Source organism: Eumetopias jubatus, unplaced genomic scaffold (genome assembly GCF_037043125.1).
Source record: "Eumetopias jubatus isolate StellerSeaLion01/CBP00866 unplaced genomic scaffold, mEumJub1_p1.0 scaffold_17, whole genome shotgun sequence".
NCBI lineage: Eukaryota > Metazoa > Chordata > Mammalia > Carnivora > Otariidae > Eumetopias > Eumetopias jubatus.
Genome location: NW_028274823.1, coordinates 65,328,602 through 65,346,582, shown reverse-complemented (window position 1 = coordinate 65,346,582; position 17,981 = coordinate 65,328,602). Strand labels below are relative to the sequence as shown.

General features: G+C 42.7%; 1 protein-coding gene across 2 annotated transcripts in view; it reads left to right on the top strand.

Moving 5' to 3' along the window:
- Positions 1–17,981, top strand: part of ARID5B (AT-rich interaction domain 5B) — a 176,756-nt gene that overhangs the window by 140,360 nt on the left and 18,415 nt on the right. For both annotated transcript variants that reach the window (XM_028123975.2, XM_028123976.2), the window contains 2 exons: positions 1,117–1,169; positions 10,756–10,853. In XM_028123975.2, coding sequence (XP_027979776.1) covers positions 1,117–1,169; positions 10,756–10,853 — 151 coding nt within the window. The remainder of the gene's footprint in view (positions 1–1,116; positions 1,170–10,755; positions 10,854–17,981) is intronic.

Genomic DNA, 17,981 nt, shown 5'->3' with positions numbered 1-17,981 from the left:
CTCGCAGCCATTATAAACTTATATAACTACGAATGATTACAATGTTTGTCTGAAAACTGGTTGCTTGAAATAGAAGTAAAATTAATGTACTATGAACAGCTTTGTTGCATTATGCATTGGTTCAGATTAAATCAGGGCCGAGGCAGGGTTCTCGATAGCTTTGAAACAGTGCAAGGTTCAATGAGGCTTTTCCAACGTGTTGTGTCAAAGAGCCTTTTTTTTTTAATTTTAATTTTATTCTTCATTTCCCTTACCAAGGAATTACTTGAAATTCAATTTTCCCCCTCTTGTAAAAGAGTCAAATCCATAGCAGTCCCATTCCATGGTGTTTGGGACAAATGAACAGGGTTGCTAGCAATTTGGCATAGTTGTTTAACAGAATAAACATATGTAAGCCCTGCAAAGAGAAATCTGTTCTAGAAGAGTATGTACTCGAAACATCACACAGGCAACTTAGGGGACTAAGTGGACTCAGGACTCGATTCTTCTGTGAATGAGTTCTTCCTTCCCTTTGATCTGTTATGTCACCGAGACTTCAAGGGTAAAATATGTGTCTTCCTACTCATTGCAAGGCACCATGTGTTAGTGAAATACGGTATGAGTTCTTAATATAGTGCTGCCATCAGACATTCTATTAAAAAGGTGATCATGGATTACAGTGGCTGGTATTTATTGATTATGATAAGTTCTTATCTGAAGGAAGCATGATATAGTACCCTTTAATCAATGGCTTCTTTCTAAGGGTTGAACAAGACCAACCCTAATTTTGAAATCTCACTCTTTTCCCCAAGGACGCTGTAATTGGGCTTCCCTGGGTCTGCTGATGGCAACAGGATTAAAACTGTGTTGTCCTTTATCCCCAAAGTAGAACCATTTCCGTATTTGTGACTGTTTCTTAAGAAATATTTTAAGTGGTAATAATATATCCTGTTGTTGAATGCCCTTTGGCAAATTGTTTCCTAAGAACTTAGCTCTCTGGGATACTAGTGTTTTGGTTTTTGGTTTTTTTTTTTTTTCTCTCTTTCTCATTGAAAACAAAACAAAATGTTTTAATTGACATTTCTTGGAAGTATGTTAATGCAATGCTTATCTAAATACTTATTGTCCCTCTAACAGTTAACCTTTGGACTATGTTTCAAGCTGCTCAAAAACTGGGAGGATATGAAACAGTAAGTGTTTAAGCAACTTAAATGAAATAATTTTGCAATCTAACTCCCCCACCCCTTCTCTGACCAAAATGGAGAAAATACAAAAGCTAACCGTCCCTGACTGCCTTCTCAAATGGCTCCACACTTTTGGGGGTTTATTGGGCCGCTTTTGGAAATGATCCCAATTAGTTCCAGGTTTGGCAAAATTGTAAACTTGTCGTAAAAACTACAAGTGGAAAACATATGTAACTCTCCCCTGTCAGGGAAATTAGTTGGGTCTGTAATTTTTTCCCATGTTGAGAAAGGGCTATTATTGTACAACAAGCCAAGATTGCATAAAAGAAATTTCCCTTGGCAACATACCTGACATCTGTTCATGTCTAATATGGGAAATGTATTAAAGGCTTTCAAAAGTAATCAGTATTGGCCATTAAGGAATAGAATGCAGCAGAATCTTCTCTTATTCTAGGGCAAAGAAGCTTTATTAGACAAGGGTCAGTGCCGCATAAACAGGAAGTTATCAAACTTATTCAGAACAGGCTCTGACACTCTTTATCAGCTAATTCTAACTGACAGGAATGGGTTATTTTTAGCCCACAGGAAAATTTGATGGCCACGGATTTTACAGCATGTATTTTGAACCAATAAAGCGTTAGAGCAACAAACTAAGATTAAAATCTTGAAAGAAGAAGAAAGAGCTGTATTAATATAGCACACAGAGATGAAATCTGTAATAAAATCAATTGACATAGGAAGATGTCGTCATTGGAAATATTTTCTCCTCCACACAATGATCAGATTAAGTTGTGCAGTTTCTTCTGCAATTGAATAAGATTTTTTTTTCTTTCCTTATGAAGTAACCTGGGATATCTCTGTATCATAGTAAAATGACAGTAAGAGACACAGAGTCAAGAAAATGAAATTCATTTTTAGTCCCACCATAATAACCAGGGTTTCTTGCCAGCTATAGCATATTGTTCCACAAACTAATATAATGGTTTGATGTCAGGGTTTTGGAATGGGAAAGATGGCAAGCATGATGTGATTCGGATAATCTGGTATTTACTGTAGAGATACCTGCCATGAATTCTGACTCAGGATTCTAAGATGGGAGTAAATGTGTGTGTAAAATGTTTAAGACCTGGGATATATGTACCTGTTTATAAAGCAATATAATGCTCATGTGAAGTATTATAAAATGTGTGTTTCATAGACATGAATTTACTTAAATATTTGTTTTACCAAACACCCTCTGTAAATATAAATAATAAAATTTTTCACTTGGTTGGATCTGTTGATAGGACAAAGAGATTGACTCCTTGCCATGGTGGCTCATAGTTTTGCAAAATCTTAAGCTAATTATAGCTTTTGTCCATGTGAAAAAGTTAACTTATTCAGAGCTAGCCTCATGGATTTAGGAGTCAGTCCCATAGCCTAGATTTTTAAGGCTAACGCTCGATGTTAAGAACAGGAATACACATTTGTATGAACAGCGGATAAGTTCCGTGATACTGCACAATATTATGAAATGTCTTTTTGAACCCAGAAACATACCCTCATTTTACAAGTTTACTGATAGAGAGTGCCAACAAATTTCAGAGTCTGTTTTTCCTGCTTTTGTATCTTCTCCATCTTCACTGTTTTCCCCATGGAACAGCAAGTGGGTGTAGAATATACAAAAGAAACTTCTGATAAGTTTCAGGGCATTCTTCTTTTGTTGAAAGAGCGAAATAACAAATGACTGCGCAATCAGCCAATCAGCGGAACACATAGGCCAGTGGTTCTAGTTGCTTGCCATCCAGGAGAGGCAGTGGTTATGATTAAGAGACAAAGTGGAAAAAGATCCGTTCCCTGTTCAGGTATAGTACTGTTCCATTTTAGAAATGAGGGAAGGAAGACTTGTGGCTCTCATGCCATCTGAGCAGAATTTTGGAGAATCAATGGGATTTAGATATGAATTATCACAGCCTTCCAGGAAGAGAAAGCCAGGTGGAGAAATAAAATGTGGAGGTAGAATGATGTTGGACATGGAGAGTTTGAGTAATGTAAAGTCCGGTGACCAGGTGGCTGGGATGAGTGACCTTGAAGGCGAGTCCAGAGAGGATGGAGCCCTGTGAGAAAGGCTTTCGGATGGTAGCCCCTGGACTTATCCTGTAGGCTGGCTGGGGGCGGGGGAGGGGGAGCGACGCAGAGAAGATTGATAACAAGCTAAGTGTTATGTTCTGCCCCTCATTCTGCATTCACCGTGTGTGTAGGTGGAGTCACGTAGAGAGGGGCTGGGGTGGGGGGCGGGGCATCTGGGAGACCGGATCAGCATCTGCTTCCCATCTGGATGTGTATGAGCTGCAAGTCTTCAGCCAAGCCACAAAGAGGACTGGCAACCTCTGGAATCGCTCCTTCCCTCCTTCTCTCTCTATTTACCCATCAACTCCCTCATTGTTCTTTGGGCCCCTGCCATTCTTCACCCCCAAGTTTTTCATCTCCTCTGAGACAGCAAATCTACTTAGCCCTGTGAACTATAAAATCTGCATCCGGGGTCAAAAACTAGATGAAGCCGGTTGGTAGGATTTTTCCTTCCCTCCTCCCGTGCTCCCTCTCTTCTCTCCTTCCTTTCCTTTTTATTTTTTTAATGCTTCATACTACCTTGCTGTCCCTGCAGGCACAGCAATTGGCTACTCGCATGCTATGTTGAAGCTTTTGAATCCCCCAAGTACAGAATACATTTTTCTATTGGTATATGTTGACCAATAAACGGAATGAGATGTTCAGTGAGGATTCAGTTTTGAAGTCAGTCCAGAATAAGATCCCGTCTGAAGACTTAAGTTGTCATCGCTGTGTTATTGAAAGACATTCATCTGTGAGATTATCTGGTGGCAGAAGCAAGTGTAGACTTGTCATTAGAGCTCAGAGGGCGATCTTAGAATCTTCTAGATCCGTGGCTCCCAAAGGCCACTCGAGAACTAGGGCTCAGATTTGCAGAGGGGAACTTGAAAGTATAGGGAGCTGTCTAGACCTCCACACTGAGCCGTTAACTGCTGTGGGCCTGGGCCTAGGAACCCAAGAATCCTTTTTGACAAGCGCTCTGGGTGATGTTAATTCAAAGCTAATGGTAACAGTGACTATTCCCACTTCACCTACTGGCCCTTGTGGGCTCCTCGCTTCACGATGTGGCCACATCTAAGTCAAGCATCAAAGAATAGAAAGTTGTCTTCATGCTATTACTAAAGAAGCCTGCCAGAATATTACCATTTCTTTGGCTCCAAAGCAGCACCAACTTTCCAACGAAGGTTTTTCCATTTGATAAAGCGGTAATCCAGCTAAGTCGGGACCTGATAAGCCATTTTCATTTTGAATGAGGGAAAGAGTACCGTCTGAACCTTTTTATGTTTTGCAAATTGGCCTTGGTGCAGAGAAAGATACTTGCCCTGCTCCAGTCCATACCCTCATTTTACAAGTGAGGAAAGTGAGGCACAGTGAGGTGAAATGAGTTGCGAGGGGTCATCGTGGACTTCTTCAGATTCTGACTTGCTGAGATTTTTGCACACAGCTGTCATGACCTCCATAGCAACATTGGAAGGAAAGAGATGCATAAATGACCATTCTTTGTGCCTTCCACCCCCAGCGGTGTCTTTTGTATCTACAGTGCTTTCTCCCTATTTTGGGTGATATTTTGGGAAAAGCCTCTAATAGCCTACCTTCGTTAGTAACATCTTTCAGTCAATTCTTTGTACCTACCCTGAGCCTTACCCGACACACTAACTACTAGCTGAGATTTTATCTGATTCTTGAGAAAAATGCGTGAACTTAGGAGATGGGTCAAGAAGTCTACGTGATGTAAACATTCAGTAATAGTAAAAAATTACAAGTTTCAAATTTGTAGATGTATCTCTTCGCTGTTAACTTGTGATTGGATAAAGACATCTCTCTGGAATTCCTTCTGGTTATAAAAAGAGGCCATCTTAATTGGCTTGTTTTTGTTTGTGGTTATAAACTATTCCAAGCCTTCTGGTTTGAATTGCGGATTATGGATTATTTCATTGCAGTCCTTCACAACCCTCAAATTGAATTAAAAAAAAAAGAGGAGTAGAAGTTTTATTTTAAGCCTTTATAAGCATTTGACTAATGGCTGTATTCAGTTCTCTTGGCCTCCTCTGCCTTTGCTGGAAATGAATTTTGTGTCTCTGCATCCTTAGGTTTAGAGATCGCAAATGTACTGAATGGATTTGATTCCCTAAAAAACAATATCCTGGCATTTTAATTGGTTGGCAGTGAGGATCCTTCCTTTACAATCGTATATCCAACTTCTCCTCCCAAACATTTTAGAGTGGTAAAGCTGTGCTGATGAGCAAAAGAGGTCTTCACTTCAGTGTCTGGTGAAGCAATTAAAGCTTGAAGAGTAGCTTGGGGTATTACCAGGATGCAGCGTGTGGAGGGTGGTTTGCTAAAGTGATTTCCATTTGGCTAACCATGTGATGGTGAGCCAGAGGCAATATTTGGAGAGAAGGTAGAGTAGGGAAATGGGTCTTGAAAAAAATCTTATTCTAGAGGCAGAGGACCATGCAAGCGGTGCCTTCTAAGAATGCCAGTTAGCAGGTCCGTCTCTCCCCACGGGTGAGACAGGGCCATTATTTCTCATCTGGAGGAAGAAGTCACATGTCTTCTTGCTTGGAAGGCTTTGACACGAGATTCTGGCTTTGACATCATTTCAAGACATCCTCTGAATCTAACCCTAGTACTCTGGATGGACAAAGCCTCTTGCTTAATTCAGAATTCTCGAGGCCAAAGATGATGTCATGTAGTTTTGAAAGGCTCCAGTTCCTGGAGTACTACCAGGAAAAAAAAGTCATCTTCCTTGAATTCAGTCCGCCCTCAAGGTGTCCCGAGAAAGAGGCTGTTTCTCGGAGCAGCCTGGGCAACGCTGCATGCAAGCAAATGTTCCTTTTGACTTCACATCTGCTACATTCTTAAGCCAGGGACACACTCGAATCCTGCAAGATTTCTGATCGCTGTTTCCTAACCAGGCCACAAAAATTCCAACATTATTTCATCCCTGCAACCACGAAGGTAAAGAAACCAAGCTCCAAGGCCATGTCTTGGGTTAAAATCGTTTCCCAGTTGTTGTTGCTGTTTTTTTAAATAACAGGATATTTGCATCAAGTAAGCTATAGATGGGACAGATTCCTTTCCTACCCACTGGACCCGTTTTCTTGGCAGAGGTGTGAAGGGTTAGTTTCAGGCCACCTTGGGTTCTAAAGAGCGGTTTGAAAACCACTATGTTTAGAAACAGTGAACATACATAAACATAATAGGTGTACAGTGCTTTTCAGTTTCTTGGTCTTACCCACACCAGGGAAAGAAGTAACTGTCAAGTGTCTTCAAAGTGAGGTGAAGTCTCCACACACCTAGATTGGTTTGCTTTACTTGGGTGCGGTCTGCTCGGTTTTTCATCTTGCTTTATGGTTAATGGTATGGGGTTATGCTTCCTGCTAAATTATGAACCCTTGAAAGTAGTAACTTCTCTTTCTTTTCATGATATCTCCCCACCCTCAGCCCTCCATCTTCCACCTTCCCCCTCCACACCTCTGTACCTGGCCCAGTGCCCTCCAATGGCAGCCAGTAAATGCTGGGTTGATGTCAAGAATCCCTATCATTTAAACGAGGCTTTTGCAGGAAATGACAGGGGAAGCACAATCCAAGAGAAAACACTGCTTGAATGAATTTGGCCATTCTCTTTAGGAAACAGAGCCAGAAGTTCTTTGTATCCTTATAAACCTAAAATAATAGAAGGTCAGGTGGAAACGTGACCATGACCGGGAGGCTCCAGCTTAACCAAAGAGCTGGTCAAACTCACCCCATGGCTAGATCAGACTTTCCAGCTGAATGGCACGGGGGGCTAGATACTACGAGGCAGACATTGGTTTTTCCCCAGTGGGGTTTTAGAGATAACACACATTCCGGGCTACAGAATAAAAACCCGAAGCAAATGCATACTTTGGCATGAGGAAAGCATATTAGTGCAGGAGGCACATTGGTACAGGTGGGAGCACGATGCCCGGGAGCTGGGCCAGGAGGAGTTCTTGCATCCTTTCCTTTCTCCTTAGAGGGCCCTGGGACCCACCGTGGGTTGGACAATGGGAAGATTTAGACATCTCTCGCTTTAAGGCCCATGGACGGCGTTTAAATTAAGAGCACATCTGGACACAAAAAAATGGAGATGTGTACCCAGGAGAACTGTGTACTTAAAAGCATAAAAGCAGTTAGCAGTTGGAAAGAGCACATTTTATGACTTTCCTGTGGAAAGAAAATATCTCAAAATGGCCTGATTCATCCAGGCCGGCCGGTGGAAGCTTGGTAAACAGGGACCACTTCCCGGAAGGCCCAGCCCTTGTCTTTGCTCCAGATGAACTCTTACTGGTGAAAACTGTATTTAAACACCAGAATTGCCAGCAGGGGCTAACGCAGACTGCTAGCCAACTGCACGTGGCTTACTAATGCCAAGTGGCACTTGAGGCTGGCCCCCTGCTTGCCACAGTTTCAGTCCTAGTATGAGGAAGATTGTTCTCCTCCTTTTGATAATTCATTATTTATTCTTTTTTTAAGCATTTTTTTAAAAGATTTTATTTATTCATTTGAGACACAGAGATACAGAGAGAGAGAGAGGGAGCATGAGGAGGGGGAGAGGCAGAGGGAGAGGGAGAAGCAGGCTTCCCGCTGAGCAGGGAGCCCAGATGTGGGGCTTGATCTCAGGACCCTGGGACCATGACCTGAGCTGAAGGCAGACGCTTAACCATCTGGGCCACCCAGGCGCCCCTCATTATTTATTCTTAAAGAAGTTTGTTATTTCTGTGATAGGCAAGTGCTGAACAGGGTACTACCCCCTAGTCTAGATGATAGGTATAGGAGGGGTACATGGTCATTTTCCACACATTAAATATCTCCTCATCAGTGGTCTCTCATTCATGACATTTTTTAAACCTGTATTATTTTATCTGTGTGGTCCCTTGTTTATGTTTGGTATCCCCCAACACACACACACACGCACACACGCACACACTGATGTGTTCATGTTGGGTGTTGGGTCTGGTTTCCATTGTTGCATCCCAGATGCTAGCATAGCACCCAACCAATGGGAGATGTTCAAGAAATGTTTGGTGAATGAATAGTTGAGTGAATGGATGGATCCCAATATAATTGAGAGTTATCTATGATTCACTGGTGAACATAACAGAGAACCTCTGTTCTAACTAGATACACACATGGTCAGGGTAGAAGGAGCCATAGTTTTACGAGGTGAGAGTAAAATCTCAAAGCACTATTAACCTAACCCATCCCCTTAGATTCTTGCTGACCTTGTTGCTGTGCTATTTCTCCACCAGTAAGAGACCCACAGCTCAAAGTCAGACCTTGTAGCAGAAGCTGTGATTTCCACAGTTCTCTGCCTCACGTGAAGCAAAAGGTCCCTAGGTTCTGTATTATCACCCTGCTGTACACGTGGACTGTTCACCAGCACATTCTGATGGGGAGGCTGTTTTGATGTAGTGAAAAGGAGGTCTGCTCTTGGCATCATAAGATATTGGTGTGAGTCCTGGCATGGCCGTTCTGCTGTGTGTCCCTGGGCAAGTTGTGCAACCTCTCTGTGTCTTACTTCCTTCATCTGTGATGAGATTCCTATAACCTACCTCACAGGCTAATGGGAGGATGAAATGATATCACGCTTGTGAAAATATTTCATAAAATATGAAATGGAGTGCACGGGAGCGATACAAGGATGCCAAGAGTGATGGTTTCCTCTGAGGTGCGTGCAGGGACAGAGATAGGCTGTTTTGTGGCCCTGCTGGGCTCCCCGGGGTCCACGCACCTCATCTGAGGGAGGGAAGTATGGAGGTGTGTTTCAAGGGGCCTCGGTGTGCTAAGGGCTTTGAGGAATAACAGAGATACGTGGAAGAGGATCCTGTTTCGCTTCTTCCTTCACGCAGATCTTGAATAGACCAGCCTGAAAGTGTATTATTTAAAAAATTGGAGGGAGATCATAATTAAATATAAAGTAATTACTAAAATATGTATTTTGAGTGTTTTGAAAGGGGCTTGAAACCATTTATTATCATCTAAACCAAGCTATAAATAAAGGAAGATTTTATTTTTAGTCATACCTGCCAGGAGATGCAAGAGGTGGTTCGGTCTAGAGAGAACTGTTGAAACACATCGGTTCAAGAATGCTTCATGGGAAATTGAACAATGCAAACTTCCCATTGTCTCGGGGTCAAGAACAGTTTATAGAAATAAAAGCATTTTTATTTGAAATAGAAAAGGTGCCATTTACCCTGTAATATTTAACCACCCCTCCCCTCCTCCTTAGATTACAGTGACAGAGCCCCTGTTTGCAAGTTGAGATCCACGCCCCCCCCCCCCCCCCCCCCCCCCCCCCCGCCACCCTGGCTTGCTGCCTTTAGCCCCTAAGTGAACTCGGCTGGCAGCTCTGCGGGTATATTTCAAAAGAAGCCCCGGGGCTCGGATTGTAGCCACTGCCACGCACACCTCTGCCACACCCTGCCCCCTGCACATTCCAATAACAGAGTTTTCCTGGAACTCTGTTCAGAAACGTTTACAAGGACCTCAGAATGGGCTCTGTCTCCTTGTTTCAAGGAAATACTAGACTTGCTGGGATGTAGTAAATGACGTGGTTTCCCCAGATTAATCATTTGCCAGATGATGCATCTGTTATTTTGTAAAATCTTAATTTACGTACAAAAATAAAATTCAAGAGAGGAATTAAACAGGACCATGGTATGCCGTTGGGTGGATTGCAAGCTGCCGGGTTCTGTTCACCCAGCTCCCCAGTAGACATAGCTCGCATTTTCACTTTGGAAGTTGTTCGTTTTCCTAGCATTGGACTGATAGCCCGTTTTCCTGACCTAAGGGAATAAAAATAAACAGGTTGCAACATACACAGTTTCAGATTTGGGTTTTGTTTTGGTAGTTAGAGGACCTGGATTAAAAATATAGCCAGAGATGACTGCAAATTCCATAAGCAATTTGATCAATTGAATTAATTTATGTAGTAATTTTATTTAGTGTTTGAAGTGGCCAACACAGCACACAGGTCAAAAATCGGAAGATACAAAAGCAAGTTTGGTGAAAAGCCTCTCTCTTTTCCTCTATCCTTGGCCACCCATTTCCCCGCCCCTTAAGCAACCAGTGTTCATTCTGATTCATTTAAACTGATACTTTAGCTGAAATCTTATTTTATTTGGATGCTTTATCAACATGACCTAAAGGATCAGAGTATGAGTTTGGGTCCTCGGGGGTGGGGTGGGGTGGGGTGGGGGGAATAGCTACATAAAATATCCAGGGAGATGCCTTAGAGGAAATGCTCTAAGAGTGACACAATATAGAACCCAAAGCAGAATTCCATGTTTATTGTCAAGAAAAGTACCACGAGCGAGACCCCCCTGGGAAACCCCGAGTCTCCCCGCATACTCATTTGGACTTCTCTGTCTCTGGGTTTCCAGAACAGCCTGTCCTCTCCTGCGTGTTGCATGTGTACTGAATCCTGGCACTGTGAATCTCCTATGATGCAAGATTGAATTTCCCGTTGCCATTTTTTCAGATAACAGCCCGCCGACAATGGAAACACATTTATGATGAATTAGGCGGTAATCCTGGGAGCACCAGCGCAGCTACTTGCACCCGCAGGCATTATGAAAGGTAAGAAGCCCTTTCTTGGAAAGTCCTTGCTTAATTAAAAGTGTGTTCATTGGAAGACGGTTTTGGTGAAGGATAAGATAAGGGGAAGTCTAAAGGACCTTTCTGGAAATAGAAAATATCCTCTGGCATTTTACCTTGCATACCACCTTGTGATTTTTTAGCGGACATGGCTTTCTCTGGTTACAGGGGCTAAAATTAGATGTTCTTTTAGTTTGGTTTTATCCTGTGACCACCTATTTGACAATACCTTTTTATTTTTCCCCCACAAGCCTAGATTACTCAGTACATTCTTCATAGGTTCATGAACTGTGAGAACCTTCAGCTTCTGGAAATCCTAAGTCCGCAGTGTTACTATGGGGTTGCCATGTAACCGTATGGACACTGAAATGTTTTAATGTTGAATGTATTAATATTGAAAAGTATGCATTTCTTTAATAAGAAAATTGGCCCCAGATGAGATCCACTGGGTTTTTTCCCCATCTTGGTATTTTTTTTCTTCTACGGCTATGCTGTTGACCAAGAAAATCCTTTTTTGCCGAGCTTTGCATGGTTCAGTTTTCTAACACTTTCAGCCTCTCTCAGAAGGAGACGATCATGCAAACAAGAGGTAATGCTGCCTTAGCTGCTATGAAGCTTGTCTCCACAGGAGCGTTTCCCCTTTGCATTAGGACTATCATTGCCCACAGCAGTGCAGGTCTGTTAGCAAATTCATGCGTTACCCTTGCTCTGTGCTTCCAGTCCATCTTTAATTTGTTAGGGTCATGCCAACTTCTTTATCCCTGGCATTTCATTTCCCTGCTGACATGTTGACTGACTCAGCAACCTGGTTTCAAAATTCAGAGCTTGTAAGATTCAAGCAGAGGGGTGTGTGTGTGTGTGTGTGTGTGTATGTGTCTGTATGTTTTAATAACTGTCATGGATGGAATGAAGTCAAGACACAGCTGAACAAACAGGCCAGTTAGCTTGCTAGTTTGAAAGGTAAAACAGAACTGCTAAGTGTGACGGCTGCTCTTTACAAGTCCATTACCATTCCAGCTTCAACCCAGATGCTCAACACCTGCCTTTGGATCCTACAAATGCATCTCCAGATAACGTTATCTAGCGGATCACCTCTCAGTCATATTTTGTTAAGTTTTAGTTAATTTTTATCTGTGTTGCACTTAGTGTAGAGCCTCTGTTAGGATAGCCATTCAGTGAAACTTAGAAAGTTTTTGTAGATGTCATCATGGTAAACTAGGTTGGGTTTAGTAACCCATGAAAAATCCCCACAGAGTAGTAGCAAGAGATTGCCTTACTTGTCGGGGTAACGATCCACAAGGATTTTTTTTTTAAATGGTAAAAGGAATTCGAATTATTACTCTTCCTAGCATTGTTTTCAGTATACTACATCAGTTTTTCAAATGTGAGTGTTATTTCTCTTAGTATTTAATATAAAACCTACATTCTCACTGGACATAACAGGGGCACCACTGAAATCCTAGTACAAAATAGCATCGGTATCTCAGGTGAGTGTTGTGTAAAGAGCACGGAAGGGAACACATTCAGCTTGATGTTGACTTCTGAGTCAAGGCTTTAATCAGAGCATTTTCATTAGAAACTCTATCTGTATTTTCTACTCTGTCTGTATGTTCGCTGATAGTGAACCTCCCGTACCTCCATCTGCAAATGTTCCCGACACCTGAGTCATCAAACTTCAAAGATCAGATAGTTAAAATTTGCAAAAAAGAGCATATCTCAACGGTTAGCTAGTTCACCCAGTTAAAGAATGAAAATTAATCAAACATATTACAGAGCATCACATGGTCAAAAAACAGATTAGGTTTGGGATGGAAAAAGGATTGGATCTAATAGTAGAGAGAGTGTGTGTGTGTGTGTATAATTAACTCAAGCAGTTATGTGGATAAAAATAGCCTCAATCTTAAATGAAATACCAGGATATATTCTTTTGAAGACTGTATCCTTTGTTTCATGATTTACCTCATCTGGAGTAGTAGAATCCCAAATGCCTTCAATCAGTCAAATTGGAAAATTCTAGTCGAGGTACCTCAAACTTTAGCTACTAGGAAACATTATTTAAGATTCTTTATAATGTCTCTTCTGTCCTCATTCTTGGGAGTAAAGGAGTATTTCATATAGGTTTGGTCTCCCACTGGATTACATTTTTTGAAAAGCTATGTCACCCACTCTGCTAAATCTAGAATTTGTTGGGTCAGTGTGTATCAGTCAGGATGCAGTAAGGAAAATAAAAACCACACCAGGAGGGGCACCTGGGTGGCTCAGGCATTAAGCGTCTGCCTTCGGCTCAGGTCATGATCCCAGGGTCCTGGGGTCGAGCCCCACATCGGGCTCCCTGCTCGGCAGGAAGCCTGCTTCTCCCTCTCCCACTCCTCCTGCTTGTGTTCCCTCTCTCGCTGTGTCTCTCTCTGTCAAACAAATAAATAAAATCTTAAAAAAAAAACACACCAAGTATTCAACAAAGGGAATCTGCTATAGGGAATTATTGAAACAAATGTTGTAAAGCACAACGTTAATATGGAGGAAATAACCACAGGTTCCCTGGAGTCAAGAGAATAGGAGAAAGGGTTAGGGTGTTGCCACCCAGAAGTTTAGAGAGTGTGCCTCACAGAGCTGGGATTCAAATCCCTCTCCGGGAGAGGCTCCCAACCAGTGCTGGTCATTATTGAGCTCAGAGGTGGAACCCCGCGGAGCTAGGCTCAGACCTGAAGAGGCAGTGCTCCCTGTCTGGTGCTGGACCTCAGAGCAAATGCCATAAAACTTCTGGGATTGTTGACAGAAGCTAGAGGCTGGAACCAACTGCTGCTGCTAAATTACTGTTGGGTTGTCCCTGAAATGAACAGCAAGCAAAATAGAAAGAAGGAGTCCTTCCTCCCCTCCCCTGGGCTCTTCGGGCCCCATTTGCAGGACCCCAAAAGGAAGAGAGCTGACAAAAGAGACATGTAATCTGCAGAATCCCAGTCCCAGCATCACCAAGCAGAGCACAGAAGAGTAGATTTGGGGCTGAGACAATAGTCAACCGCCAAGTGGGACCCCCAATGTGGAAATCCCTACACAGAGCCAGAAACCAGGTTAGAACACAGCTGTCCCGGGTGAATTAGCAAGGTCCTTCATCCTTCCTTGTATATCCTTTCGCCATCTAGGCCCCTTTCACATTGCTGTGATCAGATACAAGGGGTGTCTTGAGTGGTTAGTAGTTAATAATAGTGAAGTACTAAAATTTGCAGACAATTGACTTAAAAAAAAAAATGAGACTCCAGGGGGCGCCTGCGTGGCTTAGTTGGTTAAGCCGCTATCTTCATTCAGCTCAGGTCATGATCCCAGAGTCCTGGGATCTAGCCCCCCACATCAGGGTCCCTGCTCAGTGGAGCGTCTGCTTCTCCCTCACCCTCTCCCTCCCCCCGCTCGTGCTCTCTCTCTCTCTCTCTCTCAAGTAAATAAATAAAATCTTTAAAAAAAAATGAGACTCCACTTAGAATTATACCAGTCTCACTCATTTTGAGTGAATCATGATCTGAAAGGAATCACCTATGCTCCTATGTGTTGTGATCAGGAGAAAAGTCTGGGGGCAACTTCTCTGGCTGTCTTACGTCTTACTTCTCTTTACTGGTTCAGAGAAGGGCAGAGGACACTCAGATCTGACCCAGGGATGAGAAAGTGTTCTGCTTTGGTCAAAGAGGCTGAAGCTCTTGGCTAAAACTATGCTTAGGGACTTAGCAGATTTCATTCCTTCTTGCTAGTTACAAGCTACACTAACACAAAACAAACAGGACTAGATTGGTGAAGGGCCACCGTTTTCAAGAAGGTTCAAGAAGTTGAAAAAGATCAGGATGTTGTGGGCAAACATCTCGTCGGGAGATGCCCGTGGACATGTTTCAAACCTTTCCCATCAAATCAGAGTGACCGAGTTCATCCTGTGCAACCAGTCATCTCGTGTTCTTCTTTTCACCCCAATATACAGACATGGTCCTTTTCCTATTTCCATACCACCAGCTTTGCTTCCTTCGAAGATGAAGAAGGAATGAGTGCTCTACTATGCATTATCACTGATTTATTTTTCATGTGGTGCGGTTCATGTTTCCAGTAAATGTTTTCATTTTCCAACAAGAAAAAAGTAGCTGGTTCCTCAGTAAATATTACTTGTATATTAGTTGGGCACTTTTGGTTTATTAATGAGTGAAATAATGAAAGTGTGGGTTGTTGAAAAGAATCAATGGGTGTTTTTATTTAAGGCACAGCAGAAATGGTACAATGCCTGTGAATGCATCATTGTCGCTGAAGGCCTGACTCGTCCAAACTTGCCTGTGATTGGTTTAAATCAAATAGGTCCAAGCACTTCATAAAAATGTCTTTGTCAGCCTGGCTTTGCTTCCAAACCTATTCATCTCTGTCAGTTTTTAATATTAGTACCAGGCTCCTGGCCATAGTCCATTAGTACTGTACTTAATTGCTCATGTTACAGCTGATCACCAATATAAAAAGCATTAATGTTTCCCCATCGCGAGACTGTTGCTATGCGGATGTCTCAAACTCAGCAAAGCTCATGAAGTGTGGTTATTCTGGACACTTCTTGCTTGGGATTTATAGTAAAGTTACTATAGGTTGTAACTCAGAGAAAAATGCCCACCTCTGGCTGGGCGGGACCCTTCTATGTAGAGCATTTTCTTTCTTGTCTGACTCTCCATTTAAGGTGTCCCAAATCACCTTTCTGAGGAAAGGAATAAAAAAAAGGAAAATCGTTATTTTTATGGAATTCTCTTAGCTTGATTTTCTGGAATAGCGATTCACTTTAAAGACTTTGTTTTCACGTGCAGATGTGTTTTCCTTTTTAGAAAAATGTTTTTTAAGCACATGCAAGAGGCAAAAAAAATCTTCACACAGAATACCAGATTACTGGTGTGAATTTTCCTGAACGAATTGTATAGTGTGTGTCTGAGGAGTACATGAAGTTGTCATTAAGGATGGAAAAAGGAGCATTAAGGCAAAAAGACTTCATGATGTGCTTTTCTGAGTATTTAGAAAATCAAGATCAGAGACAAACGTATTTGTTTACAGGGGAAATGAGTAACGACGCTTTATCTTCTTACATACATAATGCCCAATTTAGAATTCTCTTCTTCTGCTTTTCCCATGAGCACTCCCCAGGCAAGACTGTCCTGCCACAGGGCTGGGGTGCCTTCCTTCGCCATGACTCGGGGTGAGCCGGACCCAAGTCAGACGCATCTGGGCACAACCCGAGTGACAGTCAGCTAAACCTCTTGCCTTCCTTCTCTGAAGGTAGAAGGCAGAGTGTGGGAGGGTCACGTTTTGAGTAAGATAAATACGTGCATTAAGGTAAATGCCAAAAAGATATCAAGTTCTAAGGAATTCAGCTAATCACGTTGCAAGTAAACAAGGGGGAAAGTAAGGTGAGTTACAGCTGTCTTTATGTCCAGCACACGATGTGATGAAGTCTTGCTCATTTTGATACCCCTAAAGTTAATCAAGACCCAGTTCAGAAAGACACGGGCAAGATCTCAGTGTCTGAGATCTGAGAGGTCCCTTAGTCATCCTCTAGACTCATGTTCCTCAAGTGAGGCTTTCTGGCCTGTGTGTGTCCGTGTGAACAGAACAGTTACAAATGAGTGTTATACTTACATAGCAGTCTGCCGGGATAATTTTATGTCCATTGAAACTAATAAAACATCGGGGCTTATATTTTATGTGCCTTGCTTTAAATTTCATTTTTCTACTAATTCATTTTCATGAATTCTGAATTTTACAAAAGTGTCTGTCGGCAACAGACAGGAAATTTAAAAAATCTAGTCCTCCCTGTCAGGTCGCTGAGGGAGCCTGGCTCCACACCACTGGTCACAACCTCAGATGTTTATGGGGGAGGTGGTGCAGGTGGCCGGGTAGGACAGTAGGAAGCTGGCACACATAGCCCAGGCCAGAGAGGCCCAGTGGGATCAGCCAACACCATTGCCTTGGGCAGATGGAGGCTCAGTACTGTCAGACCTTCCATGTTTTCTTGATAACTTTTATGTGAAGTCACCTGGCTTACAAATACTAGATCCAGGGTTTCTGAAAATATTTTACACAAGTTAAACTAAACACACCCCAGGGCAAAGGTTGCCTATAGACTGCCAAGTTCTGTGAGGACTGAACCATCTTTGGCACTGGGCTAATCCAGTCTCTGCACAAATGCCCTGCGGTTGGGGGGCAAGAAAGAAGAGCCACCATTGAAGGTGCTTTTCATCTAAACACTCTGCCACATGCTGAGCAAGACACCTTCTGTGGCTGCCCATTGACCCGACCTTGCCTTCTGAGGCTGACTTTCAGTGCATGCCACTTCCTTGGTGATGGGCCTCCATAAGCTTGACTCCTCTTTCACTTCAAGTCCTCCTAGTCCATTCAGCCATGCCTCAGAGCACAACTTACGGATTTTCACCAGCTTGGCCTGCTGTCATATAGATGCCTCCGATCTGTGTTACTCAGACTACCCAAAGCAATTCCAGATATGGCATATAGTACCTCTTGGGATGTAGCGGGATCATTCTATCGACATAGCCTAAGATTACATTTGAAATTGGTAAGAAGCCCTCTCCTAGCGGCTGGTTTCTTTTTCTGGGGTGGGATAGATTTGCCATTTGAGTGACTGCCTTTTTCCTTTGCTGCTGCCCTCAAGAGCCAATGGGTGTTTTTTGAACATCTACCACGTGCACAGCACCCTCTGGGATAATGAAAACGTATGAGGCAGAGAGTCTGGAATAGGGCTGGCAGACAATGAGGAGATGCCCATGCTACCACATTCATAGCAGAGATTGTGAAGGGAACACGAAACAGCTTTCCATGAGCCCAAGCTCAGCTTCAGAACCCCTCTCAGTATGGCACCCCCAGGCCATTACTACCGACTCATTAGAACCGGAAGGTGCTGTGATCCTTGGCTTACCTAACTTACCATACGATCCGACTCATAGTCCATACATACCTGAAAGAGAGTTAGATACTTAAGGCTATAAAAAACCTCAGGTAAGTAAGTAATTGGTACAAACAGCAAGTTCAACAGGGATCAAAAAGGAAGAGCGAATTTTCGGCTGGAATGAGCAAAGTCTTCCAGGAGGATCTAGACTT